General features: G+C 45.6%; 7 protein-coding genes across 7 annotated transcripts; 2 read left to right on the forward strand and 5 right to left on the reverse strand.

Moving 5' to 3' along the window:
• Positions 1-2,527: 2,527 nt before the first annotated feature.
• Positions 2,528-4,132, reverse strand: LY89DRAFT_552679 (uncharacterized protein; the record flags this gene model as incomplete). The annotated part of the gene is made up of 2 exons (XM_018208320.1): positions 2,528-2,922; positions 3,787-4,132. Coding segments are annotated over 2 exons (741 nt in total), but the record flags the coding sequence as incomplete, so codon positions are not given.
• A 1,411-nt stretch (positions 4,133-5,543) lies between these two features.
• Positions 5,544-6,392, forward strand: LY89DRAFT_727190 (uncharacterized protein; the record flags this gene model as incomplete). The annotated part of the gene is made up of 1 exon (XM_018219123.1): positions 5,544-6,392. One exon carries the CDS (start codon positions 5,544-5,546, stop codon positions 6,390-6,392), a length of 849 nt encoding a protein of 282 aa, XP_018078510.1.
• Positions 6,393-6,831: 439 nt separating this feature from the next.
• Positions 6,832-7,884, reverse strand: LY89DRAFT_727191 (uncharacterized protein; the record flags this gene model as incomplete). Its single annotated transcript, XM_018219124.1, has 2 exons — positions 6,832-7,736; positions 7,791-7,884. The coding sequence occupies 2 exons, from the start codon at positions 7,882-7,884 to the stop codon at positions 6,832-6,834; spliced, it is 999 nt and encodes a 332-aa protein (XP_018078511.1).
• A 549-nt stretch (positions 7,885-8,433) lies between these two features.
• LY89DRAFT_727192 (uncharacterized protein) lies at positions 8,434-12,082 on the reverse strand (the record flags this gene model as incomplete). The annotated part of the gene is made up of 3 exons (XM_018219125.1): positions 8,434-9,295; positions 11,218-11,678; positions 11,801-12,082. 3 exons carry the CDS (start codon positions 12,080-12,082, stop codon positions 8,434-8,436), a joined length of 1,605 nt encoding a protein of 534 aa, XP_018078512.1.
• A 509-nt stretch (positions 12,083-12,591) lies between these two features.
• Positions 12,592-13,230, forward strand: LY89DRAFT_679376 (uncharacterized protein). Its single transcript, XM_018213856.1, has one exon. The coding sequence runs from the start codon at positions 12,628-12,630 to the stop codon at positions 13,147-13,149; it is 522 nt and encodes a 173-aa protein (XP_018078513.1). The 5' UTR covers positions 12,592-12,627; the 3' UTR covers positions 13,150-13,230.
• Positions 13,231-13,385: 155 nt separating this feature from the next.
• On the reverse strand, positions 13,386-14,312 carry LY89DRAFT_744887 (uncharacterized protein; the record flags this gene model as incomplete). The annotated part of the gene is made up of 2 exons (XM_018221044.1): positions 13,386-13,776; positions 13,843-14,312. The coding sequence occupies 2 exons, from the start codon at positions 14,310-14,312 to the stop codon at positions 13,386-13,388; spliced, it is 861 nt and encodes a 286-aa protein (XP_018078514.1).
• A 599-nt stretch (positions 14,313-14,911) lies between these two features.
• On the reverse strand, positions 14,912-16,093 carry LY89DRAFT_744888 (uncharacterized protein; the record flags this gene model as incomplete). The annotated part of the gene is made up of 1 exon (XM_018221045.1): positions 14,912-16,093. The coding sequence occupies one exon, from the start codon at positions 16,091-16,093 to the stop codon at positions 14,951-14,953; it is 1,143 nt and encodes a 380-aa protein (XP_018078515.1). The 3' UTR covers positions 14,912-14,950.
• Between the last annotated feature and the right edge of the window lie 10 nt (positions 16,094-16,103).

Genomic DNA, 16,103 nt, shown 5'->3' on the forward strand with positions numbered 1-16,103 from the left:
CATTTGGCATATGTTTTTGGCTTGGTGTCTTTTCTAGCATACAGGGATCGGCATGGGGCATATGTGAACTGGTTGGACTCGCAAGTTTTGGATTTTGGGGGACAGAAAACACATGGGAGGAGTAACAGCATGATGATAGCGTGATCTTGATCAGGATGAGCGATTTGCATAGCTTTTCATTGTTGATAGAGCAAAGCAAGTCCTCTCCCTAATTCTCAATTTATCTCTGAGTAGATAATCGCAAATGAATCTACCGGATGTGCTTCCTTCCTTTCTCGAGCCCTGTACCTTACTCACCATAAGTCTCATAGAATCAGTGTCGAATTCCTCGTCCCCATTGAGTTATTGAACTCCCATTCAGATCTGTGACTGATCGGTTCTTCTAGCCCAGTCAAATGTTTGTTTCGAACTTTATCTCTACTTGTGATTCGGCTGCGATTATCCAAGTAAAAGCTCGGTATGACATCTCGCTTCACAGAGTTGAGTCAGTAACCTTTGACCTCGCTTAGGTTAGATGACATCTATTACTAATTTCCTAGTAATGGACAATTGATGAATTTCCTCACATTTGAGGGTACTCTCATTGGAGGATTTTCTCACTGAGGATCTTGAAGCCGGCGACTTTCCGAAATCGAGTCAAAATGAGATTACAGTTCTTCCTGTCTATGGCAACTTTGTTTCGACCCTAATAGACTAGATACGGAACTGAGAATCTGAAATCGAAGATAATTAGTCTGATAGAAGATACACTTGTTTTTTTTGAATGAGACCTACATGTACGGTTGTGCAAATGCAGAAGTTATCCGCTTTTGAGTGTTCTCTGGAGAGGAGTACCTTCGTCCTCGACCCGAGTTATCCCAATTCCAAATCCGTTGAAGATACTATGTCTTAATTAATACCATGTATGTCTCCGAATCTTCAACACTTAGGATTATAGATAGTTGTGATTTTCGACTGCAAAAAAGTTCGCAGATAGCAGAATTTTTGCCATTCCTATACTTATGATTGTCACTTCCTATTAGAATGATTTCCTATTGGAAATATAGATTGTAATTATTTGCCTTGTAATCTGAAAACCATCTTTATATGGGGTTTCATCAAGTCAAGTGTTGCGTCGACCAAGTACACACCTCGCTTAAGCCCCTTTTCTGGCTCACTTTCATCCCAACCACGTGACCGAATCATCCTTGTCATCTTGACTTTGGCTTGTACAAGTGGTGAATGGATAGCATGAACTGGCTCAAGACACATGTATTGCGATGTTAATCACGAACGTGCGCACATTTTGACTGGATTGACGGATGCTGCGGTGCATAAAAACTCCCAGATCCAGCTCTCCATCTTTCCTTTACATCATCTTGCTTCAACCACTTTCGATAACAGCCTTTCCAAACTTTCGCGACTCGAATCCGTAACATCAAGGTAAATACTTTGTCTACTACCATCATCTACTCATAGCTTTGTACGTCTTGGGTCATCGACCATCACAGTTCCCCAATACTAACTTGATCAGCCGGTCGCGAACATCACGATCTGCCCGCTTGTCACTTCGTAAGTTATCTACCGATACCCCTTCCACGTTGGGACCTTCAGAGTAACAGTGTTGATAATCTACAGACAGACATTCAACGAAAATCCCTCACCTATCATAATGGTTCTTAGTACAAACCATTACTGTCCAAGGGCCAGGGAAGGCGGTTGTGTCAGAGCCAGGACTCCCAGAGACAGGAACCCTTACTGCAAGACACACCAAAGCTTCTGCACCGACGAGAAGTGTGGCGAGTTTCCATTCATCATGGGCACCCAGCATTGTAGGTCATGTGCACGGCGACGTGAGAAAGAGCAACAGGAGCAAGAGATCGAGAAGAAACAGAGCGAAGCCAAAAAGAAGGCAGAGAAGGAGGCTAAGGCGAAGTCGGGCAAAAAGGTAGTCATCTACAAGAGGAACTAATCAGTCTTCCTCATCATCTCGGAGATGTCTGGACATCGTCGTACGAACATGTCTAGCGGGATCATAAGTCATCCGCGATGGCGCGGGATTTGGGATGGTGAACCACATTGTATGTTAGGGAGTGGAGGACATGGCAACCACGAGTTCTACGATGATGCATGAATCTATTTTTCACTAGGGAGTTATTGGAAGTGTACGGAAGGAGCTACATGAAGGGTTTTGGAGTGTTTCATGAGGCTCTAGCACAATTGTCTCGTTTGAGGAAGAAATTTGAATGGTATTTATGTTAGACAAGGCAATGCAAATCTATTTTCTAATAGTCATGGTGGTGCAAACTATGTGTCTCCGTATGCCAAAGAATTTCAAGCACCGTGGTTTTAGACATAGTATACACTTCCATTCAAGCACCATCCACAGCTTCCCTCATTCTACAGCTTCACCGACCTCCTCCATATTCTCCACATTGTTTCTTGATGCTTGGCTCTCTTTTTTTGAATCATCACCCTCCACTTCTAGATGCGGCTTCTCTCCAATATCCTGCATCTTCACATCATTGTCATCCGGTTCATCCACACTCTCCTCATCTTCTCCACTCTCTTCGTCACTCTCATTGTTTGATATGTTCTCCACCTCGAATTTGGTGATGCTGGAGTAATGTATCTCCCACTCTTTGATAAAATTATCATATCGATCGAAAGATCCATACTCTCCAAACCCAAAGAGTGCAAATCTGGCAAGTCGACGGAGCCATGGTCCACGATAATAAGCATCTTCCATGTAGGACGGATCATGTTTTGCCATGATCTGATCAAAGTGTGCTTTGATCAAAAGCTCTTCTTGGGTCAACTCTCGAGCGGGAGCCACGTCCATATTCCCAGTCCAGCCATCTGAACGCTCGTCCTCATTACACCAGAGCCACAGAGGGGGTGATCTTGCAAGAACTAAAGGCAGAGATAGAATCAAGTCCCAGTCTAATATACCAGTGATCTCCCAAAGTGGCGGTTCACCGGAAGTCATAGTGTTTATTTGTTGCCGAGTTTCTTGTTGCTCGACATTGTGCTTCGTGGTTTCTATCCGATCCTTATTGTCTTCGCAATTGGAATTAATCTCTAAAGTATGCTTGTATGCTGTCCCTGAACTATCTTCGACTGTGATGCTCACTTTATGTTTGCACTCCTGACTTGCAGGATTCTCCAAAGAAAAATTGATTGTATGGTTGCTTCCGATCCGAGATGTGCTGTCGACAGTGATAGTTGCTTTGTGATGACAACCTGGGTTCGAGCTGCTTGACTTAGGGGATCCGGTGTCCACAGGCATATCCACTTGACCGATGGAGGGCAGTCTCCGCGCTGCAGAAATTTCTGCTGATTCAGAGGATTTGGCTCGCATCATGATATTCCGTGGGGCGAAGTCCCAATGCCATATCGAGCACTCGGTGTCAGTCATGCGCATGAAACCAACTTTCTCCATCTGAGAAGCAATCTCCTGCAACTTTAACCACATATCACTCATCCAGGAGTGTTGTTCTCGGTGTGCTGCGCGATGTTGCATGATAGTGTGGAAGAGCTCTAGAAGCCCCATCTTCTCTGTTGGAGGCATTTCGGATCCCGATTGATTTCGATTATACCGAAAGCCATCGACTTTCATATTTTGCGTGGCAGAGAGTTTGGCGTGAGACAGAGACGGGAAGGATGCATCAGCTGATAATCTTCCGGCGGAATCGAACTTGATCGATTCCATCTTCTTGATCACCTCGGCAACAGCTTCTGTGATCTGAAGTTTCTCGACAAGAGAGAGTTTGTAGAGAGTCGTATCCATGACGATACCAGGAAGACATTCTTGTAAGACATACGAGGACGATAGTGCATTGTTTTGGCTCGAGTCAAACGCTGAAATACCAGCGACTGGCAAGTGGGTTGAAAGATATTGAAGAAGAGAAACTTGATCCTTGACTTCTGCAGCTTCATCAAATTCGCCACCTGTCCGAGAGATGCGAAGTACGAATCCAGACGGCTGACGCTCTTTGAATGTAAGGCCAACAATTCTGTTGTAGCTGCCACCTTTCATTCGCTCAACAGTCGAGGGTTCTCCCCACCCAAGGTCACGGCACAGCTGGATGATCTTGTCTTGGTAGGCTTCGAAAGGCTTCTTCTTGCTGTAACCTTCCGAGTCACAGGAGGAGACGGTAGATGTTCCAGATTTTGCGACCAACTTGCCACTCCTGGCTTTCTCTGATGAAGATTCACCGTTGTTGTCCACTTCGAGCTGAACTGAATTTGCTGGAGAGTTTGCGCTCTTCGCAGAGTGAACGGGACTTATGATAGAAGATTGCATGTTCGTATGAGAAATTTGTGATCGAGTTGGAGATGTTGCGTTCTTGGGAGCCTGAGGAGGGGTGCCTGCGGGAGGCTGTGGGGAGATGAATTTTGTTGGAGATGTCACAACCTTAACAGGGTCCTCGAGACTTGGTGTCTCCTCAACACTAACATGAGGCTTGCTAGTCGCGTTCTCCGACATGACGGAAAGTTCTGGAGATGAGGGAGTTTGCGCTTCTAAGGTATTGTCGGGTGTGGAGGCGTTTGCGACTGGTTGCTGACTGAGTTTGGTATCGATATCAGAGGAAGGCGCATGTGGAGATGGAATATGCGCAAACATATTAATGCTGAAATATGGTTGTATTCCGATAAGATGTTGACGATATTTGAATCCGCAACGATTGAGAGGATGCGCCCGTGATCAGGGTGAAAAGAGTGTGGTTATTGAGAAGCTGACTCCGAAAAGTGCAACTTTAACTGGCGATGTTGTTTTGAGGTGGAAAAAGGCTGCTTATATGCGTTCGAAATTCTTTGGCAGTCCACTAGGCGTCCTTTTTCGTTTAGCGTTTGCGACTTCCTAAAAAGGTGAATTGATGTTGTCGAGGCAGGTCAGGTGCTTTCGCTTCGACAAGCTCCGTTTGACCCAAGTTTTCTTTTTCCTTGCATCATCTTTCTTCATTCCACACGGAACTGATCTTACATTCCAACCGAGTGATGATCAGGATGTGATATTAATAGCCTGATGAATACAGAACTACCATGCGCTTCGCGGCAATGAAGATGGCGTGGTACCTACTCTTAGAGACAATATGTACAACTAATGCGTGACAAGAGTAGGCGCTCTTACATGTCTTGAGATAACAAGAATGTAATTATGTGCCTAGAAAGCCTCATCGGTGGCGATTCTATCAAGTTTGGATGACGACGCCGATCAGCACCCGCATTCTCAAGTGGAACGAGGCATCCATACCTTGAAGTATAAGTATTGAATGGTACCTCGCAAACAGATTTCAGCTCAACATCTCTATCTCACTCTTTCTCTCTCTTCTTCCAAACTCTTATCCTGATCAAAGCCATGTCTGTCGCTAAGATGAACTTCGCAATGCTGATATTGGCTTCGCTGGCTACAGCATCTCAGATCGGGTGCGCTGAGAATGAGTATGATATTCTATCCTGGTTAAACTTTCACTAATGCATCTAGTTGTTCTCGAGCTTTCAATGGGCAACAATACACCGCTTCTGCCAAATCATACTGTTCTAAATTTACGACAGCCACAATGGCCAGTGCAAACAATATTCCTTGGGCCTCGAATTCTTGCTCTATGGCGTCCCAAATCTCTTCCATCTGCTCTTGTGCCTACCCGGCAGGCCCTGCTACTCCAACGCCGTCCACGAAGTCTCCCGCTCTTCCAACCTCATCAAGCATTGTACGAAGCAGCACACGTCATGTCACTTCGACCACCACAATCCCCCCCTCACCGCCTGCTTTCAAGACATCGACTACTACATACGCATCACGAGAATTTGGCCCTGATTGCTTGGCTAATAACTGTCTACGAGCTCTCGATCGATACAATGCCAATGCTTTCTGTTCAGTGTTCACGCTTGGAAACATTGGGATAACAGGCATCCCGAGTTATGCCACCCCATGTAGTTCTATAGGAAACACTATGGCTCAAGTCAGCTCGGCATGTACTTGTTTGAACTATTATGGCAACTCCATGGGATTTCTCCCTCCGAGCACTCCAACTGGAAGTGCAGGGACAATCAGTGCAGCCGTATCGTCGAGTTTGACTCTTTCCATCTCGACATCTATGTCTTCAAGTGTCAGCCTCTTCAGCACAGTACCTCCAAAGGCTACCTCCGACCATCTGACCACAACACAAACAAAGCCTCTAGCTACATCAGTTCCTTCGAATGCATACTGTTATGCAAACAATTGCTTGCGAGCTTTGAAGTACGAGGGAGGGTTAGGAGCAACGGCATTTTGCTCAAGCTTCACAACTGCTGCCGTGACAAACACACACCTCCTCCCAACCTATGCCACCCAGTGTTCTACAAATCCGATCGCCCAGATGAGTTCTGCTTGCACCTGTATAGGTAGCAAAGCGTATGCTACTTCTTAGACGGATGACGGAAGTTGATGTTCAGGTCTTGGTGTTTTCGATGTCGTGTGCTTCATTTCTGTTCCGTGACGATTTTGTAGCAATTGGGGTATGAAAAGTCAGCGATTTGCACTTAAATCCATAGATCGTCAATGAAAAACTTTTTGCATTTCACATTAGAGGATGGTTAGCTACAATTATTTTCGGAGAAAAAGAAAAAGTCATTATTAGGTATTGTTAGTTCTGAGATTGGGCGTGGGAATCTGACATGGGCAATGAAAGGCAAATAACGCTTCGGCAGGTAATTGTGACATGTTTCTGATTACGTCCACAGATAGATAAATACAATGCAAGACGAATTTGCTATCGTGTCAACCTCAATCTCCAAGTATTCTGGTATTTCCCACAACGTCCTCGTGGTCCCTCTTCGTCCACTGAAAAACACATCGAGCCTGAATCCTTATCCGGTCGTTACCGTCTTTCCTTTTCGTTGGAGGGCCTTGTACTTAGAGAACTCTTTCCTCTCTCTCAGGACATCGATGGCTTTGAATTTCAACTCATCCACAATTTCTTTGTCCATACGCTGGGCTATGAGGGTTTGACTGTACATACGCCCCTTGAACTCAAGGGTACGGCGCAATGAGCGGTAAAGTTCGCCACCCGCGTTCCTATCAATCTTCCTGTCTACACCTGCGCCCTTAGGAGAGTATCTGAGTAGCTCCAAATCTTCTTCGTACTTCAGAGTGTGAGATGTGATTGGCTGATGATGCTGTTTTGGAGGGTTTTGCCAGACCAAGCCGATCTTGGGGAAGTAGTCACTGAAGACGAGGCTGATGGTCTGCAGTTTCTTGAATTTCACGAGCTTTGACGATACCATATCCACGGGCTTGAGAACGTCGAAGGCGATGTGTTGAAGGTCTGGAGAGATTTCCTGGAGTTGGGTCAAAAAGTGACGAAAGTTCCAGCCAGCTCGTTCTAGAGCACAACTAGCATAGGATAGGTAGAGGATATCGGTAGTGAAGTCGATGTATGTTCGGAAAATACAGTTATCGGCTTGTGGCTCATCATCTTCATATAACATGCTGGTATTAAACTCCAGACATGTATAATGCCTCAGCATATTCGTGCGAGACTCGGAGCAGGCGTGCAGGGCGGGCGGAATGGCACAATCAGTTGCGAAACTCCAAGTAGTTTCATTCCAGAGTACTTCAATGACGTGCTCATCGGGCAATGCATGATCCCAGATTTTCAACCTGAGCTCAATGGGCAACTTCGGGAAGCATTTGAATCTTCGGAGCGACTTGCTGGATTCGGTCCAGTCTTTAGGATTTGGGTTGATGATCATTGCTGCTGCTTGAGACGCATCTTGCGATATATCAGCCTGTAGATCACTTTATGCTGGTGATCTATTGCGCTTACCTGGTGCCGCAGCGGGCGTGCTGAGTTCTTCAGGGCAGTGATCTTCCATGAGGAGGTCCAAGGAGGAAGACTTGACGTTATGTCCCAAGGCCATGAGAGTTTATGTTTTTGAGATCTGATTGACTGTGGAAGGAACTCGAAAGCGATAAAGATCGAGGTAGAAGTCGCGAGGCAAAGGTGATAACCGAAAAAACCCAGCCTTGTATTTTGTTTGATGAAGTACGCTAACGCTCAATCTAAAAGCTAAAGAACGCTTCATGTAAGCTAATCTGTTTTGAGGAGGATACTTTGAACTTTAAGAGACAAAATATATTTCCCTAGCCGTCTCCTCATACAAGTATTGATACCGTGTACCCCATATTGGCTCGATAAAGAGCAACGCCTATACAGATTCTTCGGGAATTTGCACGAATGAATTGTTGAAGAAAGTACATATTAAGTCGAAACACTGCCAAGATTTACGATGTTTAAGATGGTTTCGGAAGATTATGATTCCACTAATCTACGCTTGATGAGCAAGCAGGCAAGATAGAAAACGAGTATCCCTTTGCTCTCTAACCCTGCCGAGAATGTTCGTGAAATGGCTTTAGCTGCTCTGGAGTTCGAGTTCTCGTTTACAATCAGCGAAGACCCCAATTATCCTTCACACCCCTCGAGATCTCTTCAAATCCTTTCCCTCCTTCCATCCTATTGATGTCGACGGCGCTGATAACCACTCCTGGAATTCCTCCAGTCGCAGGTTTGACTTGACGAAGGTCGTTTTTAAAAAAAAGCCTTTCTTGACTTGAAAATCATTCCATCTGTTGCCATCGACCGATGATTTCTTGTACCCATTCCATCTGACGAACTTTGTATCGTCGGGTATGTTGGAACACCCAATGATAGGTTTGCGTTGGATCTTCTTGTATTCCTTAGTTGCATGCCGGGAGTAGACACAAACATCGGAATAGACTAATTTGATGTCCTTCAGTAGTGGAAAGCTGGTCAGAATCTCTGCAACCACACTGCTGTTGATGCTCGTAGCTTCGAATGCTACACGCAACAATTTGTGGCCGTTTGATGCGCTTGACAAGCTCTTCAGAAAGCTTTTGATGTGGCGGCTTCCATATCGTGACGTTATGAGCCCTGTTGGGCAGAAGTAGAGGATATCTTGCGAGTAATCGATCCAGGTGTATGAGAATTTCGGGTCCGACAGGCCAGGACGACCATCCTGAAGAACAAGTTGATCGTAGTGTTTCTTGGCTTCTCTACGAGACTCGGAACTAGCGTGGAGCAGAGCTGGTGCGACGCAAGTGGTGTGGAAGTGCAGGATAGGTGCATTGAAGAGAACCTCAACGATCCGAGATTCGGCATCAACCAGAGCGTGCTTAAAGATCTCCAATCTAAGCTCTATGGGAAGCTTGGCAAAGTCATGAAGAGTGGTTGGAGCAATAGTCTTTGGTGTCCAACCAGTAGGATCAGCGCTCAAGGTGGAAAGTGGAACTGAAGGTGCGATGCTGAAGTTGCTGTTGATGTTCGGTGAAGATGACGGACGCACTCTCAGCGTCACAATTGCTCCCCATCATGTGCATCATGACAAGCGATTGGAAAATGTAGCCACTTTGATGTTAAGTTTGAATGGATGTATTCGAGGCAGATTGATGAGGTTGGATTGCGAAGTGTCTGTCGAAGCTCGTGGATTTCGGTAGTCTGAGAGGGCTTACGAGGAATCTTGTCGTTGTGGAGATGGTCGAGATGGAGAAAGATCTATCGAGGCTGCTCTCTGTAGAGTATCTAGGTAGCCGAATTGCCGTTGGCCATCCGCGACTTTTGATCTCTGTTGCGATTGCTGGAATAATTAACGTCCTCTCTAGCGGGATTTGGTCTGGCATAGAAGGGGGACCAATGTCATGATCAAGATACCGGTAGGAGAGAACGATCCACAAATCGAGAACATCAAGCTGTAGAACATCGATAACAGAGGAGATAGAAGTACTTATAGCCCTAGAAGAGCCCATGTCCTGTACTTCAGCTTCTGCAGTCGCCCGAGGTCATGTGATCTGCAAACAGACTTCTTCCTCAGATGTAATTCTAACTACCAAATTGTTGACAGTGGAAAGAGTAGTTTCATTAAAATCTTATCTAGAAATAATTATGTACCGAAACATTATAGGACTGATAATCGGTACGTGAGGACTCGGACCTGATTCTACTCTTTGTGCCATGATTTATGTGCCTTCAAGCGGATCACTAAAGGGAAGAAAGCTACTCAACTTCAACCTCTGCCTTGTCAAAAGCACGCTAAGAACCCTGACCAATGAAAAGCTTCGACCTCTTAAGCACCATATAGTTTTAAATAAGCAGAATTTTGGCATCATCCTCTGAGACAGCGGCCTCCAGGATAATAGATGCTTGCGACAGTGATCGTGCCTCTCTATATTCTCGTGTGAATGCCTGAAATACGAATGTCTCAAGATAATCCCCTTTAAATCCCACACTTGGCTGTGGTGCTGGACACCCTCCTTCGGGAGGTTGAAATTTTTGCTTCTGATATCGATTTTAAAATTTTTTGGCTTTTTCTCTTTGCGAACGAGGAGAGGTCCTTTTTAAGCGAGGTCCGCTTATGACTCCGCTCTTTTTTTGAAGTTGACTCAAGATTACGCACCATAGATATTGGACAGAGCATACTTCTATAATGCCACTCTAACAACGTTGAAAAAATCAGTATCGAACTTTCCAATCTACAAAGATCATTAAAGGTTGATATGTGCTGATAGCACCGAGTGATGGTAGGTAACAGTGAAGATCAAGAAAATAAACAGATTTAGTATTCAGAGAACAATAACCCATCAAGTTTAAATTATTCTTTAATGACCAATCACTGATATGTTTGTGTATCATTCGTCGAATTCACAATCTGCTGCTGGCATCACATCCTCACCGAGAAAACTTCAATTTTAGATTTGTATTGCATTGTGTGCCTAGCAACCCATTGACTCTGCCGTGTTTAGTCCTCCCTCCTGGCAAGAATTGCTCTGTCATTAATGCTGAAATCAAAAATCCACGCTCGCTTCAACGTTCAATCGCCCACCTATAGACAAAATTCTTAATCTCATGTCAGTATCGCTGGCTTTAGTATTTTCGAGAATATCTGTAGACTAGCAAGGGAGAATAGAGCTGACGGTATGACTCTGATTTGACTCAGTCAACTAGTGATTATTTTTCCTCTAGCTCTGCCCTCACTATGTTTATTGGGCGGATGATCAACGAGTTTGCTCTTTCCTCATCCTAATCACGGTTGATTCGATTCTTGAACCTATTCAGATGTCCCCTCACAACGTGAGAAGCCCTGTCTGGCCTCAGCTGATAGCCGATTGCTTTGCTGTGCGGATATCTCTGTGTAGATAACTTCATGGGATTTTGAAATGAAATACATATATCTCCGTACACCACGTTGATCTCCTTGAGGTAATCGTAATCGGTCAGTCCGTCGGAAATGCTGAGGGTGTCCAAGGTGAAGGCTTCAAAAGCTATACGTTGTAATCCCACTTTTCTCTTAGTCCAATCTTCTCTGTAATGATGCATCAACGTCTTGAGGAAGGCGGAGCTGACGTCGTTATATGAGTCTCTACCCCGGTGCCCAGTGAGACAGAAGTACAGGATATCGCGCGAAAGGTCGACCCAAGTAGTAAAAGCAAGCTTCTCGGCTTGGTTCAGACCCTCCGAGCCAAGGTGGGAAGAGGATTTTCCATATGGAACCACGATTCGGTCGTACTTTAAAGTTGTTCGGGATTCCCGGCAAGCCTGGAGAACGGTAGGGACAGGGCAGTTCGTGAAGAAACGATGATGCTTCTCGCTCCATAATATCTCAACAACTCGTTCGTCGACCTCATCCATAGCATGTTCCCACTACTGGAAATTAGCACCAGGTTCTATTGGTAGTAGAAAATGAGGAAGGTGTTGCTCGGGAATGCAGTCAAGCCCATTCGGCAACAATGGGGATGAAGAGGAACAACGATTCCGGTACGTACAATCTTGAGTCTCAACTCTGGTGCTAGATCCATGAATATCGTGAATTCCGTGAGGGAATTTCTGTCCTCCGTCCAACCCGTGGGATTCGACAGTAGACTATCAATTTCTGTTGGAGATGATTCGACTTCCTCGCTCAAGCCTTTAGCGAGAACATTAGTCTTCGGTACGACAGCCATGGTGGCTCCGATTTGGCTGATAGTTGGAGTTGCGTCAGACGTTGCCGGATCCAACGATGGTGAACCACTTGATCCCGTTAAAGGAGAAGGATCGCGGCTTGGCATGGTGGATATGTCGACGCGCTTTTCGACAATAACAAGTCTTGACTTCTATTCCTGATGACTTGTTGAACGGATCGAATCGTTGAAGGTGGCCAGTCAAAGGCGATGTGATAATGCTGCGAATCGCAACAGCTCGATTTGCGCAAGTGAAATCGTTTTGTAGCAAGACGGATACGCTGAGCAGTATTTGTAGATGACGAATAGCATGCGAGAAAACTATTCCTGGAGATCAAATTTTGTACGTTGATGTTTTGAAGAGATTGTGTTCCGAGTTCGTGGATTGGGAAATGCAAATATTGCGGTTTGAGGACCCACGGCTCAATCAGGCCTAGGGTTTCGCTTAAGACCAGATGAAAAGGGGAGTTGTTCTTTTTCCGCATTAATGCCTCAGGCTGCCATATCCTGTTGCCTAGTTTGTGGCTGCTTTGCTTGCTAATCTGCCGGAGCGAGTGCGGCGAGCTCATACTTAAAGCTCAGTACTTACTCTTCTCAGCAAAGTATATTTCGAACTACAAAATCAACTACGATATAGAGACATCACAACAACCATGGCCGCCCCTATTGACAAATCAGAACCGTACTTCCCTGTCGCCGGCTGCGCCCGTGATGGCTGGTCCAAAGAAGACTCTGCAACAGCAACCTGTTATTGCGGCGCCGTGCAGCTTGCATTTCCCACCAAAGCTCCGGGTCTATATAGCGGGGCGTTCACCTGCCATTGTACCGACTGCCGCAAGATCACGGCGTTGATGTTCACCTCAACTTTTACCATCCTTGACACCCATCTCACCCATATTCGTGGCAGGGAGAACTTGACAGCTTTCGCTCAATCGCAGACAACCAACTCAAGCAGGACTATGACCAATTATTTCTGTAAGACTTGTGGTACACTCATGTATCGTGTTGGAACGAAGGGAGCGAGCATCCTACGTCTTGGCACTGTCGATGACTTCCATCTGCACGAGGCGAAGCTTAAGCCGAACCGTGAGATATGGACTAAAGACCGTGTAGGTTGGGTGAGTCCTATTGAGGGGCTCAGCAGTTTGAGAAGTCGCGTAGTGGGGCGTCTGTAGCTGAGCAAACCAACAAGGAGACCTAGAGGTAGGAAAAATTGTAACCTATGAAGTCGAGTCAAGGACAAGAAATTTTATGACAACGACTTTGCCATAATGAATCTTTTTTCTTTAAGTTTAGCACTCGTCTCTTTTGCCTAGGTGAGTGACAAAAAGCGGAAAGTCTTTAGTTTTGAGTCTTTTCATTGCTCGTAAGCTTCTATGAATTTATTCTGAGACTTGAACCCGGAAAAATTTCAGGGCTTGTACGAAATAATGCGACCACAAGGCGCATCCTTATCCTCTCCTGCTCTGACAATATCGATGGGACGAACAATCAACTTCTTCACGTCCTTTTTCTTCATGCCTTCTGTCTCAAGCTGCATTTTCAGCTTCTCCATCCTTCTCTGGAATCTATCTGGCCAACAAAAGTCCATAACCTCAACCTTGAAGTTCCACTTGCGCCCCCACCTCTTGTAGGAGAAGAACCTCGTATCTCTTTTCACAAATCCCATTGCCAAGCTATGGGGAACCGTTTTAACGTTCATTGGGAAATCCTCATGAACACAGATATCCTCAACAACCAAATTGACGCTCTTCAGACTTGGCATACGCCCTAACCTCCTCGCCAGGATTTCCGGGCGAAAGCTCTTGTGCTCAAATGCAATGTGCTACACTTTCATCACAAGCGGAGACAAAATTCGCTCCGAGGACCATAAATTTTTTTCAATCAAGGCATTCCCATGACTCTGCGAAATATGCTCATTCGGGTTGAAGTAAACGACGTCAACATCGTAGTTGATGTAAGCGCGAGTGACACCGTTGTCAGGACCGTAGGCGTCGCATCTGATGATATCATATTTCTCCAGAGCACGCCCTCGAGACTCCGAGCAGATGGCTGTGGCTATCGGCAGGTTGCAGATTATGGACCATCCGAGGTACTCCCAGAATATTTCTATGATTCGTGGTTGAGCGATGATGAGATCCCAGATTTTGAGTCTTAATTCGGGAGGTAGGAGGCAGAATGATGTGAAGTCTCGAGAAGATTTTGGTGGCACAAGCATTGATGTAGGGTCGCACTTAGTTTGAGGACACTGAGTATTCGCAGTTGTCGTGATTCGTGGAAGTGATGGTGTGGCGTTCGAGGTCATCTCCTCGCTAAATTCTGGCAGGATATGCGGCATCTTGGATGTTGACGAGGCCAGGGTACATGCAAGTGACTTGATACCAAGTATAATAGAACATGTAACGATATTTCAGGGATGATCAAGACATTTTCCATCTTCTTTCAAATCCGTGAGGTTGTGTGAAGTCCGTTTGTCTATCTAGTCGAGAAGAAGCTTAGTTACGACCCAAAACATGGTACCGAGAAAGACATGACGCCACCTCACCGAACCTCTTACACCATTAATGTTTATAGAAAGACCAAGTCATATTGAAATATATTTCAGGCGCGAATTGATTGGAAATTGATATCTACGTTACTCAAGAGCTGTGTTGAGAGTACATCCCTAGATGCGTTTTCATTTTCACATGATGATGAACTTCACACACGTTTACCTAGGTATGGGATGGAAAGCAACGACTTTGGATTCAATGACGAAATATGAAGAAGACCCCCTAGCATTACAATTGTCCGAAACGTCACCGATGATTTCCCTAGCCCTGTCTGCAAAGCTGCTTGATCGATGCACGCGATATCGCGCTAACCGAAATCTGCTCCACTACTAACGACTCGCACCCTGACCTCAACTTCTTCCACAGAGAATAAATGCACGCAGATCTCGCGCATTGGCTATGCCTAGATGTTTCCCACGGCTTCTCAATCTCCCTTTCTCATGATATTAATCATGCAGAAATTCAACCTAGCCATCCACTCTCTGTCCAAACCCAGCGGTTCACTTCGTCGCTTCAACTCAGCCATCTGATCCTCAAAGTCTTTGTAGGTTTGCTGCGTGAGAATACCCATTGTTCGTCTCTCCAACACAGACCATCGCTTCGTTCGAATATTTCCTTCCCGACAGACATTCTTGAAACCGATCGCTGGGAGATATGGAGCTGGATTCACAAGGTGGGGGTCTCCGTTAGCAAATGACTGACAGACGTCCGAGTTCACTGCTGCGCAAAGACGTAGGTTTGGAAACATCGACAGAGCCTGAAAGATCATATTGAATGAGAATCGTTGTGGCCTAATAGCGATCTGTTGGATTTTGGCCGCTGTCTCAGCATTGATGCTTAACAAGAAGTCTCTGATCTTCATCCTGCATTGCCACTCCTCGAAATATCGCTCGAGACACACATAAATCATATCATGTCCGAAGTCGATATACGATCCTAAAGGCTTCTGTACAAGCTCAGCTCCTCCTTCATTGGCTTGTGCTGCGAGGTTGGGATTGCGAGTGGCGGAAGCAGATGCCATGGTGGTCGTATCCGAGGTCGAGGTCACCTGGCCAGGTACTGGCGCAGGGCCGAACAAAGCATTCCACACATTGAAACCGCCTCCAGTAACGTCTTCAGTACTCTGTGTGGTGTTGTTGTCGACGATGAAAAGAGAATACGTCTTCAGACCTTCCTCCCTGAATTCTTTGTTTACATGAAGAATTGCAGGAACCTTGCAGTTGGTATAGTATTCATGTCTCTTTTGGTCCCACAAGATTTCGATAACTCTCAGGTCAGGCAAGACAAACTTCATCATCTTAAGTCGGAGCTCAATGGGAAGTTGGGGAAACTTGTGGAAGGTAGGTGCTTGTTTAGGCTCGAGAGAGGAAATAGCGGAACAACCGAAAGTCTCCTTGGTCTTAGTAGGTTGAGTATCGCTGACTTCGGTCCAGTTAGGCTTAATTGGGAGTGAGTAATGGTTGGATTGCGAGGACTGTGGATTGACCACATCGGATGATACATTGTCGCCAAGATCGCTCCTTCCACGCGCAGGCTGGCTCTCAGAGTTCTTTGTTTGTTGGTCCATCATTGCCAGT

Source organism: Mollisia scopiformis (genome assembly GCF_001500285.1).
Source record: "Mollisia scopiformis unplaced genomic scaffold LY89scaffold_1, whole genome shotgun sequence".
Lineage (NCBI taxonomy): Eukaryota > Fungi > Ascomycota > Leotiomycetes > Helotiales > Mollisiaceae > Mollisia > Mollisia scopiformis.